The 13,581-nt window shown below is 34.9% G+C and overlaps 2 protein-coding genes and 1 long non-coding RNA gene across 5 annotated transcripts; 1 reads left to right on the forward strand and 2 right to left on the reverse strand.

The window, feature by feature from the left end:
• The first annotated feature begins 283 nt into the window (after positions 1-283).
• LOC111488074 (monothiol glutaredoxin-S1-like) lies at positions 284-1,387 on the forward strand. The gene has a single exon (XM_023135699.1). The coding sequence runs from the start codon at positions 828-830 to the stop codon at positions 1,140-1,142; it is 315 nt and encodes a 104-aa protein (XP_022991467.1). The 5' UTR covers positions 284-827; the 3' UTR covers positions 1,143-1,387.
• Positions 1,388-2,459: 1,072 nt separating this feature from the next.
• LOC111488075 lies at positions 2,460-3,881 on the reverse strand. The gene is made up of 2 exons (XR_002719154.1): positions 3,795-3,881; positions 2,460-2,812 (listed from the first exon to the last, which is right to left on the reverse strand). It is a non-coding gene; the product is annotated as an uncharacterized LOC111488075 (long non-coding RNA).
• Positions 3,882-4,856: 975 nt separating this feature from the next.
• Positions 4,857-9,449, reverse strand: LOC111488072 (BTB/POZ domain-containing protein At1g03010-like). Of its 3 annotated transcripts, XM_023135696.1 has the most exons (5): positions 9,393-9,449; positions 8,986-9,201; positions 7,132-7,198; positions 5,599-6,798; positions 4,857-5,529 (listed from the first exon to the last, which is right to left on the reverse strand). In XM_023135696.1, exons 1-5 carry the CDS (start codon positions 9,425-9,427, stop codon positions 4,987-4,989), a joined length of 2,061 nt encoding a protein of 686 aa, XP_022991464.1. In that variant the 5' UTR covers positions 9,428-9,449; the 3' UTR covers positions 4,857-4,986. The 3 variants fall into 3 exon arrangements, with proteins under 3 accessions (XP_022991464.1, XP_022991463.1, XP_022991465.1); XM_023135695.1 differs by lacking the exon at positions 9,393-9,449 and having other exon boundaries at positions 8,986-9,382; XM_023135697.1 differs by lacking the exons at positions 8,986-9,201; positions 9,393-9,449 and adding an exon at positions 7,274-7,357.
• Between the last annotated feature and the right edge of the window lie 4,132 nt (positions 9,450-13,581).

The raw sequence follows: 13,581 nt of genomic DNA on the forward strand, positions 1-13,581 counted from the left end.
CAGCACATATGTTTTTATCAGAATATAGAAGCATTTACCGACAGGTGATGCAAAAGGCGAGAGCCAAGAAGATCATTTGGTGGGACCTTCAATTGGTCATCTCCTTCATGTACGGCTGCTAGGAAGATTACCTTTACCAAAGCATCTTTATTCTCCAAGATCTGGCTTTTTCCAGCCTTTCCCTGCATTGTTTGGTTTACAAATGGCTGCCAAATCTTGCACAGGAAAAAAGGAAAATCCAAAACTTCTTTAGAATTGGATAAGCCTCAACAAGCTCTTATCTCAAACTAAGAAGATACTCCAAAATATGTTAGGCCAAGCCAAGTTCAGCAATGTGAAAATGACAAGGAAATAGAGAGAAAAAAACAGAATAAAAAGTACAGAACAAAAACAAATATAATGAAATGTTAACAATAAATGCCAAATAATAAGCCTTGACCTATTTAACAAATGGTAAATTCCAATATTCTTAATGGCTAAAACTAGAAGAAATGGCTCCAGAATTTCACCAATCTTTCACTCATTCGTCCAACTTTGATTTGTGCATTAACTGTCTCTACATTTTTCCATGAGACTGCACCTTGGATTATCAAATATCAAGTGCCATGAATGGTATTTTAAAAATCTGCTTACACAGCTTCCTGCAATACTAAAAGGAAAACCGGGCAGAGATTCTGATATTCCAACTTGCAGAAAATGAACAGACAACCCTATGACATGAAATTCCACCACAGTATAAATAGATCAAAGTGGGAGCTTAACACTCATCAACAAAAAAAGAAAAACCAAACTTCCTTCTTAACAGAAAGATCACATTTCCAAGAGCCATGGATATGAATGCAGTGAAAGGGTTGGTGGCCGAGAAGCCAGTAGTGATCTTCAGTAGAAGCCAATGCTCAATGAGCTATACAGTAAAGACACTCATATCAAGCTTTGGGGCTAATCCTACAGTGTATGAGCTTGATGAGATACCCAATGGGCATCAGATTGCGACACTGCTGCTTCAACTAGGATGCGAGCCATGTGTGCCTGTTGTGTTCATTGGACAGAAGTTAATTGGTGGTGCCAGAGAGCTCATGAGCCTGCAGGTCAGGAACGAGCTTATGCCATTGCTCATGAGTGCCAGAGCTATATGGATTTGAAACAAAAGCTGTAAATTCAGCACAAAACTCTTGAGAAATATGCTGATAATACACATTTTCTCGTTTTTACTTCGTTTCTTCTTCTTTTTCTCCTTTTTCTACTTTGTTGGTTGGTTTGGGGACTCTTGACTCTATTTTGACTTCCAAAGTTAAGAATTGATAGCACTTTTTACCCTCTTGTTCTTCATATAACACACGCTGATCATGCTAAATAAAGAGGGGATCCCTATAGCATTTACAAGAGACACAATGAATCAAAATGGCTCGTGTTTTCTTTCTCCAATAAATGCTCTTCTGCACCTTTAGAGAAGTAGCATGTAATAAAACAGATTATGGAAGTAAAAGAAAAATAAGAGTGGAAATAAGCTTGGTTTCATATGACAATAGTGACTTTGGGAATAAGAACTACAACCACCCATGACAACTTGACAAGTACCTCAGCAATAAGAACTCCCTTCCTTCTCCCATTTAAGAGTTTTTAAAAGATCCCAGAACAGTCATCCCCACCTTTTAGCTCATATTTACACCTTTGTATCCCAAATTTGCTACAAAGGTGTAAATAGTTGCTAAGATCCCAAATTTCAGAGAAGTCTTGGAAATCTAGAAGGAAAGGAAGTAAAAATATGGGATATTATGTCAAAGTTAATAACAACAAGGAGACTAACATGAGGCTCTTTTTCTTTTTTTCTTTTTCGCTAAACCACTCAAAGGGAACAGACTAAACAGAGAAGGAAAAGGAGTAAGAATTTCCAACTTTAGTAAGAAAATGTGTTCTTACCCTAAAAGCACTACCAAACGCTAATGAAAACATTTTTCTTCTCAATCATTCAAGATTTCCTTGGATGACACTGAGCTCCATTGAATTAGTGGGAAGTATTTTCACAAGACAAAAAAACTTAAAAAGAAAAAAGAATGCCAAAGATGAAAGGGAGCCCTGGATGAACAGTTGGGAGGAAGAAAGTAGAAACCAAATGAGGCTCTTCATGTGCTAACCCATTACAGAATTCTTATAGTTTTAGAGAAGTGAACTTGATGGTAGTATGCAATTTACACAGAAAAGTTTTTTTAAGAAACTACCATACATTCAAATTCTCTCCAAAATGAAGATCGAAGTCCCTAGTTCTTTCCTACAAAACGACTAAATAGTTCCCTCCCTTACATCACACTCCTAATCACTGTCTTCCCCCATGTGTCCTATCACTACATTCTGTTATTAACAGAAAACAGAGGAAAAGATCTACATGTTCTTCTTCTATGGCTGCTATACACTTCATTCCCACCATGTTTGGATGGTCCATAAAACTTCCTTTAAACGAATGTCAAACACCCTGGAGGTTCATTATCGTTATCAATTTCATATTCTTTAGTACAAGTTTACTTCAAGTTTAGTGAATGTCACTATTTATTCTAATTTTTGTTGAGAGTTTCATTAAGAAATTACACAAACATGTCTTTCAATATCACTATGAAAACAGTTTCTTTCCTAGACATGATTACTAGAAATATTGCTTTATTTTAAAATACTTGAATTCCTCCGCCAATTATTTACTGCTTCCCGAACAGTGGATTGTGCCCAGCGCATCTCCTCAGCAGAAAACTTGTGTTCAATAATTCCCAAAGGTCCAGGTTGCAAAACCCTTATGACAGTTTCCATCTCTTGCTCCAGTTTCCTATACAAAGGAAAGGAAAGCATTAGGAGATGTCCAGAAACAATTAGATAAGTTGTAAAGTTAAGGCTATCGTGCACTTTTCTAGACTTAAGAGTTAAAAGCTACTCCACACTTGAATCAGTATTCACTTACTCAAAAAAATTCTAAAAAGCTCCTTCATCATCTAAAAATATAGGTTAGATAGGAAACAAGAATTTTCAATAGGCTACTTCTTTAAAGCAAACATCTTACTGGGGTAACAAGGAACATATCCGCTAAACACTGAGTGCGACCTGTAGTTAGAACAGGAACTCAAGAAGAACCATAAAACACATCTAATATGTCATCAAAACTAAATACATAGAACATACTAAAATCATAGTTTCACATCAAAAAATAAAAATTAAAAAAAAGTTCATTTTAATCCTTATACTTTCTAGATACAATTTTGATACTTGTACTTTCAATAAATCTTAAATTTAACCCCTGGAAGATTTTGGAAACATATTGACATAGTGCATTGCATAACATTATTACTATTGTTATTCAATCAATTTCAATAAAGTTTAAGTTTGAATGACTAAATTTAAGATTTATTCAAAAGTATCCTAACTCAAATTAAACATTTGAAAGTAAAGCGACTAAAATTGAACAAGTCTAAAACTATCCAAACCAAAATGTTATTTAAACCGATAGATAAATCATATTATTCCAACAAAAGCAAAGTATCAACGATTTTTCAATCAAACTATTTAGCACCTCTCGGGAAAAAGAAGTAAAAGAAGTCACAAAAACTCTAACAAAAGCTACCAAAATGAAGAAAAAAAAATGCAGAGACATCGACATAAAACTGTTGTAAAAACTGAGATCACTTCAGTCTCCATGGCATCCTTAAGACGAAGGTTGAAATAATCATTTCTTGTTCCTAAGATCTTACATTCACATAAAGTTTTCAGCAACCAACGATGGTAGGAATTGCTAGAAACCAGTTACGAGGGATTACCTGAAAAGGCCGGAGAAGGGGATGGATTTTCCCAGTCGAGAAAATGAGAGAGGCATATCTGAGGACTGAGCTTGTACTGTGTCACGGCCGCGTTGAGAGACGGCTTATATAATGTATCGGAGAACGACGTCGTTTGTATTTTTTGTCATTTTAAAAAGCAAATTAAAAACGAAATGGCTGAGGATCGAACCCGTGTAACATTTTACCATTTCTTTAATGTTGTTTTTATTCAATTAATTATTTTAATTTTTGAAATAAAAACAGAATTGTTAGCTAATAATCTCCTTTTTCTAATATTTAATACCAACTTTTAGAAACTATCACTTCATTTTTCTTATACGAAGAAAATCAAAATAATTGATGGTATCCATTAAAATTTTAATTAATTAAATATATATATATATATATATATATATATATATATATATATATAATAAACTATATGAGGAACATAAGGTCAAACCCAATCACTTCCACATGAAACATAAGCCATGGGATGCCAATTGCTTTGTCCCTTCTGTCTTATTCTCATTATGACAAATATGAGATGATGTTATTATTATTAAACTATATATGGGTCTCTATTTTGTATCAAATTTAATGTAATTTTGTAATAATATTTTCATTTTGTATGGTATGTATTTGATATTATATTCATGGAGAGCTTAATCGTCAAATGATTCAACCTCGAGAGCACTCAACTATAAACTTTTGATTTAGTGGTTGTCTCGAGTCAGAACCTTTAACTTGTATGCAAAACTCAGAGCAGTACGTGAGTCTAATTTAGAGTATTGTGAAACAATTCAATCCATAATCGGCTTGAATATGAGAAAATTGTGTAAGAGTCTAAGCTACTGCTAATAGATATTGTCCGCTTTGACCTGTTACGCATTATCGTTAGCGTCTAATAGGGAGAGGTTTCTACACTCTTACAAAGGGCACAATGTGGGATCTCACACGTTGAGAAAAGGACCTTTTCTGGTACGAGAGGGACTTCGGACACAAACAGATCAATGCCTGCAATTGAGCATTGAGACTTGCTCACCAAAAAAGAAAGAGAAAAAAAAAAAAGCATCAAAGGGATTGGGATGAACAATAGCAACAGCCAGAATCAACACTCAGTAACTATCAACCTCACTGGATTATACTATACACACTTACTTTCACTGATCAAAGTTCATTAGATTCAAAGTCATGAAATTGAATGTCGCCTTCTCTTTTGAAATGGGAACCGGTTTTCGGAACTGTTCTTCGTCCCGAACGGTTTGATGCTGTTCATCCTGAAAAGAACATTGAGCTTACACAATTTCTTGGTGAATGATTTGAATAGCTTGTTTGCAGGATGAGACTTTACAAGCTCCTGCTTCATAGAAACATGGTCCTTTTCCAGGTCAGTCAGCCTCATTCTCATTCGAGCAACTTCGAGTTTCAGCTCACGGTTCTCTCTTCTAACCGATGCGTAATTGTCTCGTGGAGAGATGGCTCCACTTCCAGTGCCACTGCTCGATCGTAGAGGAAATTGGCTACTATTGGATGACCCGAAAAAGAACTGATTGTGGCTGCCATTCATAGCATTCCTCAACCTGATCTGCTCAAAGTACAGCACTTGTACTGCAATCTGCACAGGTAGCCTTTCATTTTGTGCAGCATGGCTACATGCTTCTTGAGATAGCTTCTGACAGTCGATGGTTTTGCAAAGGCGGCAACGCTCGGAGTCTTTGATGTTCGGATGAACCTGTGAAGGATTATAAGAACATTATACTGCGAAATTGCAACAGAGGAGACAAGTGAGAGAGATGCTTACTTTGAGGTAGATATCTACAGCTCTGTACAAGGCATCGCTTACCACCCGAGCATGATCAGGCAGTAGTTCTGCTAATGCTATGAACTTCGATGGCATCAAGTTCGAGTCAAGTGCAACTTCTGCTAAATAATTATCCAATAGTTTAGAAACCTTGAGAATCGCGCTTTGTTTAGGCGAAACAGGATTGTCGAAATCACACATCGTTTCACTTTCGTCTCTCAAGTGACAATCGTAGTTGTCATCGTCCTCATCCAAGTTTAGAAAGATGGAGAAAATCCTCACTACTGAATCTGTATCATACATGCTGCTATGGCTGCTCCCACGAGTGATTGAAGGAATTAAAATGTCCTCAAGAATAGCTTGGTCCAATTGCAAGCCCATCCGTCGCTCCAAGTCTGACCTGCAAGAAGTCGAAGCCGAAGCAGTAATTGCTGTTTTCAACAAGCTCGAGAGAAAGACCATGGGAACTGGGCTCTTCCGAGACTGCGTCGGTAACAAGCTAACAATTGGCTCCACAATCACCCGATGTTTCTTTTGCAGTTCCAAATTTAAGGAACTTCCCTTCACCAAATGATGGTCCCTAATAACAAGGCCTTGAAGAGAGTTATGAGCATAGTTTATCAAAATCTTGCTGATCATATCCTGTTTTAAACCCTTTGACTTCACGGCTGATAAAACCCGTTGGAAGATATCGAGATTAAGCATGCTTAGTGACTTCCCCCACCAATCCGATGGCGTTTCGGGTTCGATGTTAAGGGCGGTTTTAGAGGGATAGTTATGATCTAACTTTAGTAAGCCAGAAGTCAGCTGCTCTTTGCAAGCATTGCTAGCAATGGCATTGATAAGTCTGCTTACCAGATTGATCTCTTCTGACAAAGGTAATAAACTTTCGCAATGGTGAAGAACAGATATCGAGTTCGATATGTTCGAAAATACCATCTCCTTTAGGTATGTTTCAGTTCTGGTTTCCAAGTTTCTGTCTGCAAACTCTTCAGTCATCTCCAAGTAATGAGAAGCACAACGCAGCATGGCAACATTTGATAATGTAATCTCAACATTTATACCGTAACAGAACTTTGCAGTTAGCTCAAATGCCTCAGGCCCTCCAGGAATAGTAGAGAGGTTAACCCTGGAAGTTTTTGAATCTTTCGCTTCCAACAGTAATTTTTGAATCTTTCCGCTCCGAGAAACTAAAGGAAACTGCAAAAATATCGACAATTGTAACGGTAAGAGCGGAGCTGCTCGTTCGATCACCCATTTCCTTCAACTTCTACAATATTCGTTTTCGTTTTTCAAACAAAGCAAGAAAAACTATACACAGTTACAGTTGGTTCACAAGTTAATGCAATGTTCTAGGTGAATCTTTCTTGAAATTTCTATTATCTAAGCAACAAACCAGAACTAGAAGCATTATCAATCGTAATATCCCATATTGATATTGGATTGCACTAGAAAAATCAGATCGAGTTAAGCTAGATGAATATAAATCATAGAATTCGATTTCAAAAGATAACCGAACCCGATTTTCCTTACCTTATGAAGTGCAAAGCTCGAGCTTCCAACTTCGATCACGAGATCACTGGCGACATCAGAAATCGGCCTGCAATTTATCAACTGGTTAGAATGATAACAAAAAGAGAAGAATCATCCGAACGAATAAGCAAATCGAGCATACATGCTTGTTACTTGTTAGTGTTGGCAGGGACCTTGCAAGATTATCATCAGCCAAATAAAATTAAAAAGAAAACTTTCTGTTTGCATGAAAGAAGTGACAGGATTTTATCTACACCTCAAAATTATGGACAAGAACACTAGATTACATATTATCAAACAGAGTGGCCCATTCTGAAAAAGATGGACCTATTATTAAAGACGAAGGAAACTGATAAACAGTAAAAAGTTAAGATCTTGACTTATGGGTATCAAAATGGACCAACTTAGTATATAGAACATATCAACAGTATTCAAATGATTAGAGATAACCATTGGCCATAGGCGCACTATGGTTTAAGAGATCGATGAATATCATCTTATAGAATGTAAAGCCATAAAATATGTCATCCTGCGTCAAATGTTGTACAATTTCCGTCCTTTTGTGAGAAACAAGAGATAGAAAAACTCAAAATTAATTGATGATAAAGCAGGCAAATGAAGACAGAAATCAGCCTCAAGCCTCGTGAACTTGTCCTGTGGGCTCAAGATGTTCAAGGTGGTCAACCTCAAAGGTATGGATTATTGTTATTTTCTACTGTTTAGTGTTTCTTCCACACTTTTGAATCTCTGTGAACCAGAGCTTAGCTTGATAGAAAAATTACAGTCTAGAGAATGAGATGTCTTATACCATTCTAGAAAAGCTTGATCTCCTCAGAGGGTTAAAAGTGGGAAAACACGAAAGTTTAGCAAAAAAAGAATAGGACCCAAGCTTTTTGTGAGATCCTACATCGATTGAGGAGGAGAACGAAACATTCTTTATAAGGGTGTAAACTTCTCCCTAGCAGAGGCGTTTTAAAAACCTTGGGGGGAAACATGAAAGTGAAAGCCCAAAGAGGACAATATCTGCTAGCGGTGAGCTTAGGCTGTTACGAATGGTATTAGAGCCAGACATCGAGCGATGTGCTAGCGAGGAGGCTAAGCCCCGAAGGGGGTGGACATGAGGCGGTGTGCCAGCAAAGATATTGGGCCACAAAATGGAGTGGATTGGGGGGTCCCACATCGATTGGAGGAGAAGGGAACGAGTGCCAGCGAGGACACTAGTCCTAAAGGGGGTGAATTGTGAGATCCCACATTGATTGGGGAGGAGAACGAAACATTCTTTGTGAGGGTGTTAAAACATCTCCCTAACATACACATTTTAAAAACTTTGAGGAGAAGCTCGAAAGGGTAAACACAAAGAAAACAATATCGGCTAGTGGTGGGCCTGCTACACTTTTTCTCTTGTCCTAGCTAGAGCAAGATAGAGAATCCACCCTGCCACACATATCAAGACGTTTAATAGCTTATAATAAGCTTGTAAGAAGGAAGTTCAGCAAAACGTGAAAAAGGAGTCCTCCAATTTTCACCTATCCTGCCATTGCTAACTTCCCAACTCAGATCACTCTACATTATTTCTAGCCACAGCATGCCATTAGTTTCACCCGGTCAGTCTCTTAGTGAAGGGAGCTGACAATCCAACTCTGTTGTTTCCATGAAAACACATTCAAGTATTGATTTCCAAATCCAACACTCCTATAGATCACCACTATTTCAATTCCACAACAGAACACTCATCATTCCAGATTCTCAAACAGCCAAACACTCTCTCAAGCAATTCATCAAACACATAGCAGACACACAAAAAAAAAACCTCACTAAAAAAAACAGGAATCAAGAGTTAGTTCAAGAGATTACCACTCAGTCGCATGCCTAATGCTCGAACTCGACCGAAACGATCTCTTCCCAGACATACTCGGCTTCAACTCCGCAACAGTGACAACCCCCATTCTAGAAAACACAAAAAATTCAAACCCAACTAAGAAACCCGTCTCAGAAATCGAAACCCACTTCAAATTACACGAACAAAATCGATTGCGGGACATCGAACGCCCTGCATATCCTTTTCCTCCACTGCGAATCGAGAGCTTTTTGTGAGAAAAAAAAGGGGATGGAGTGAAGGGAAAGTTACATGAACTCATGCAAGATTGAAGGGGGTGTGATGACTTCGGAAAGCATTAGTTTAATGAGTAGTTATAATGGTAACGTCAATATCGAGGAAAAGAAAAGGCAAAAACAGAGGAGTTAAACGAAATCGCCATTACATTTGCAACTTTTTCTTCATTTGTTTTATAAGCATGGCTTCGTTTTTGTTTGCTTGGAGAAACTGTAGAGCTTTTGGGGAGTGGTAATCATGGCGATTGAAAGCCTCCCACGAAAAAATTGCCTTTTAAAAACAAAAATAAATTTTCTTTTAATTCTTTTCTATTTTTTAAAATAAAAAATAAAATAAAATCCAGATTTTTTAAATTTACCCGTTGTAGTTTTTGAAAGTTAGTTACAATCTTATTTTCAAAAAGATACTTTTTTACAATAATTTATTTTCAAAAAATAAATTAAAATTATATTAGTTAATTTAATAATAAATATTATTATTCTAATTAAAATAAATAAATAAATTTTATTTTTGTTGAATTTTTTAGTCTTTTGGAATTATATTCTATTTACACGTAAACCTTATTTTATTACTTAAAATGAAAGCAATCCTAACTTTAAAAAATAAAAATAAATCATTTTTTATATTTCAAAATAAATCCTTTAAATTATTTTTATTTTGATCGATAATAAATATTTTATGCCAGTTGATTTATGTTGTATTTTTAAATTTGGTTCATTTTAGTCTAATGTTATTAAGTAAATAGTGAAGTGACTAAAAATAGTTGACGAGGTAACCAAAATCAACCTTTGACTATATTTTAGGATCGAGTTTTGAGTCTGATTATCATTCAGTCCGTTCAATCTGGTTCATCCCACTTTTTATTAGACCTCTGAGTCGAATTTATTTTAATTTATAAATTACAAATATCACAATTGATTACATGGTTTCATGTATAAATAATAATTGCATAATGATACAAATTAAATGAACGAATAATATCATGACATTATAGAATAAAGTTAGATTTTCGGTAACATAATCCAATCATACATTAATTTCATAACGAAATTTAAAATGTTTTAAGTTATCTCGTATGAAAAATTAAATAATTTATTGATTTTTCAATGAAAGATATAATTTATTTTTTAAAAAAATATATATTTAAAGTGATTGATAATTGGAAAAAATTCAAATGATTCTGTTTAAAAGAGAAAAAATGGTTTAAATTTGATTTAAATAATCATTTTGATATTTAAATTTTAAATGCTTTACAAAAATCATATAATTTAAAAAATTGTGAAAATAAATCTTTTTAAAAATAATTAATTTGATTTTTGTGGAAGCTGAGTTAAGTTGGTTTGGGGGCAATAATGGTCTAAGATTGGGAGGATCAAGGGGCAATGATGGAATTATGTTGCATCATTGCTGGCTTAAGATCATTTCATTCTCTCTCTGCCAACTGGCAGTTACTGATTGGTTCAGTTCGTTCTTTCTTTCACATTTGACCATTTTAATATTTTGACTTAAATATCATTTACACCTCATCATATATTTTATTTTATTAGAAAAAAAACACGTGATTTTCTTTAATTAACTTTGTAAATAATAATTTATCCACATTTAAAAAAAAATTGTCAAATTTTAAAAGTAAAAAATTAAATTAAATTAATTTTTTAAAAATAAATAAGAGTAATTTATTTTACTCTAAATTGTTGGAATTTATTTTTTATTGATTTAAGTTGGTGTGTAATGATGTTTCTATGGTGAGTCACTGGAAATGAACGTGCATCTTGTTTTGATTCATTCATATATCTCTGATATATTCGAGCGTCATAAATTTGTCAATCTCGTTAATCGTGCACAGAAAAATGAATTATGAATTTAAATCTATTGAACTAAACCCGTGCACAAAAATGTTATTGATGCAACATACCCGTTTTCTAAAATGTTCGACTACGACCACGATTAATTGTTTCACCCGACAACATATCTATTAATTTATCGAGCTGTTTGTCACATTACGTCTAACTCGAAACCGAAGTTTTGTAACAAACACACCACGTGTGGTGTGCATGGGAACTAAATGGGGACATGATATAAATTCAGAAGAAAACAGTATAAACCCTTCTATTTGTTGAATGTTAGGGTTCTGTCTGTTTGTCTCTATAATTTCACAGAAAAAGAAAGCCCGACTGTGAATTTGTGGACCAAAATGCACCTCACATCAAATAAAACTTATAAATTAGACGACTAATTAAAACATAGTTGAATAGATAAGATATCAATTATTATAAAATTAAAATATATTGATAATAAAGTCGGTAATATCGTAAGGTATGTAAAAAAATGTCGGGACTATCACGTGTTGAATCATGACTCTAAATCTTAGTCAGAATCTTGACGTAGCTTTATTGTTTGTCGTGAAAATTCTTAATTAGAATGTTCGGGTTTGGAGAATCCAAAGATGTCCAAAGATTTTAAAGACATTCTACGTTTTCGAAACCCTCAATTTTTTTTTTTTTTTTTTTTTTTTGCTAGAATCAAAATGTGGCCTACTCGAACATCAAAGATTGAAGCGTTTAAAATTATAATTATTTAGAATTATTTAATTATATATAAATGATATTTTTTAATGAAATAAAACCAATATAATAAATTTTGTCACTTCAAAATAATAATAATAAAAAAAAAATTGTTGGATAATTAGTTTCAAACTTCAATTATTTGACTTTATTTTTAGATTAAAAAATAGAATATTTGTCAAATATCATAAATTAATTATTAATGTGTTACATAAATATTTTCCTTTTAAAAAAACAACAATTTATTTATGCATATTTTTTTTAATTGGCCATTTAAAATTGATTATATGCCATCAATTTTAGGCAAGTTAAATATAATAATTAAAAGTATTTTTTTAATAAAATATATTTTTAAAATACTCATCTCAGCCCAAGCCCATTTAAAGGAGTCCCATAAACTAGGCCCATCTATAATAAAGAAGCCCATGAATGAAACAATGCTCCAAAATTGTCCTCCGTTCAACTTTCCTGACTCGAGTGAGTATAGAGATAGATGAGTATTGTGAAATTTTCCATCTTTGCCAATGAAATTGTAGAAACTCAATCTGAAGTTCAATCGAGTAACGAACGTCACTCGAGTAACGAACGTCACTCGTTTACCTACAAACATAAGGTAAAAGACAAAAGGCAAAGTCAAGACTCAACTCGAGATTCATTCGAGTTCATTCGAAGTTTTGGCAACCATCGTAGGAGGTGTGATGTAGCATTCTTCTTGATTGTTAACATTTTTGTTCGCTTCTTTTAGGTCGATGGCATACTCGGTGTCACGGTCATGTTTGTCCAAGACGTGTTGTTTATAGCCGCATGCCTGTTCTTAACCCCTTTTACATGTTTTCATCTTAGATAGGTGTTTACTATTTCACATTGTGTCTATATGGGGTGTATGACAATTCACCAAAATCATGTCTACACCCACTAGAACTAAAATGCCCCAAAATGTACTATAAAGAGATACAACTTATTGTCAGTTCTTCTTATCCAAGTTATATGATAGTTAAGCTGTGGTGATATTCAACCTTTCTTTCAAACTCTTGTTAAAAAATCTCTCCCACTTACGTTTTCTAAAACATTTCTCCCAAACATGACTTGAGATCCAAACAAATGTCGACGTTGTCTGTGACGTCCAAATTTCTCATGACTGACTTGTTCGCTAGGTTAAAACAAGTGTCAAACAATCGTTATCCCGTTGCCGTTAAGAGTGGAAAGTCTCTAAGAATGTTAGGAATGAAAGGAGGGCACAAGATTCTACTGTCCAGTTGTTGGCTGCAGTGTAAGATTACTTTTGCCCTCTTATACAAGTCCATGTGAAGTCCATCGTAGCAAATGTCGACGTTGTCTGTGACGTCCAAATTTCTCATGACTGACTTGTTCGCTAGGTTAAAACGAGTGTCAAACAATCGTTATCCCGTTGCCGTTAAGAGTGGAAAGTCTCTAAGAATGTTAGGAATGAAAGGAGGGCACAAGATTCTACTGTCCAGTTGTTGGCTGCAGTGTAAGATTACTTTTGCCCTCTTATACAAGTCCATGTGAAGTCCATCGTAGCAAATGTCGACGTTGTCTGTGACGTCCAAATTTCTCATGACTGACTTGTTCGCTAGGTTAAAACGAGTGTCAAACAATCGTTATCCCGTTGCCGTTAAGAGTGGAAAGTCTCTAAGAATGTTAGGAATGAAAGGAGGGCACAAGATTCTACTGTCCAGTTGTTGGCTGCAGTGTAAGATTACTTTTGCCCTCTTATACAAGTCCATGTGAAGTATAAGTTACTTCTCTAGG

Source organism: Cucurbita maxima, unplaced genomic scaffold (genome assembly GCF_002738345.1).
Source record: "Cucurbita maxima cultivar Rimu unplaced genomic scaffold, Cmax_1.0 Cma_Scf00013, whole genome shotgun sequence".
NCBI lineage: Eukaryota > Viridiplantae > Streptophyta > Magnoliopsida > Cucurbitales > Cucurbitaceae > Cucurbita > Cucurbita maxima.

Coding starts and splice junctions, on each gene's coding strand:
- LOC111488074 (XM_023135699.1), top strand. CDS start 828: ATGGATATGAATGCAGTGAAAGGGTTGGTGGCCGAGAAGCCAGTAGTG.
- LOC111488072 (XM_023135695.1), bottom strand. CDS start 9,269: ATGAGTTCATGTAACTTTCCCTTCACTCCATCCCCTTTTTTTTCTCAC. Junction 7,199..8,985: donor ATTAGGCATGCGACTGAGTG/GTAATCTCTTGA, acceptor GATAAATTGCAG/GCCGATTTCTGATGTCGCCA. Junction 5,530..5,598: donor CTGTAGATATCTACCTCAAA/GTAAGCATCTCT, acceptor AATCCTTCACAG/GTTCATCCGAACATCAAAGA.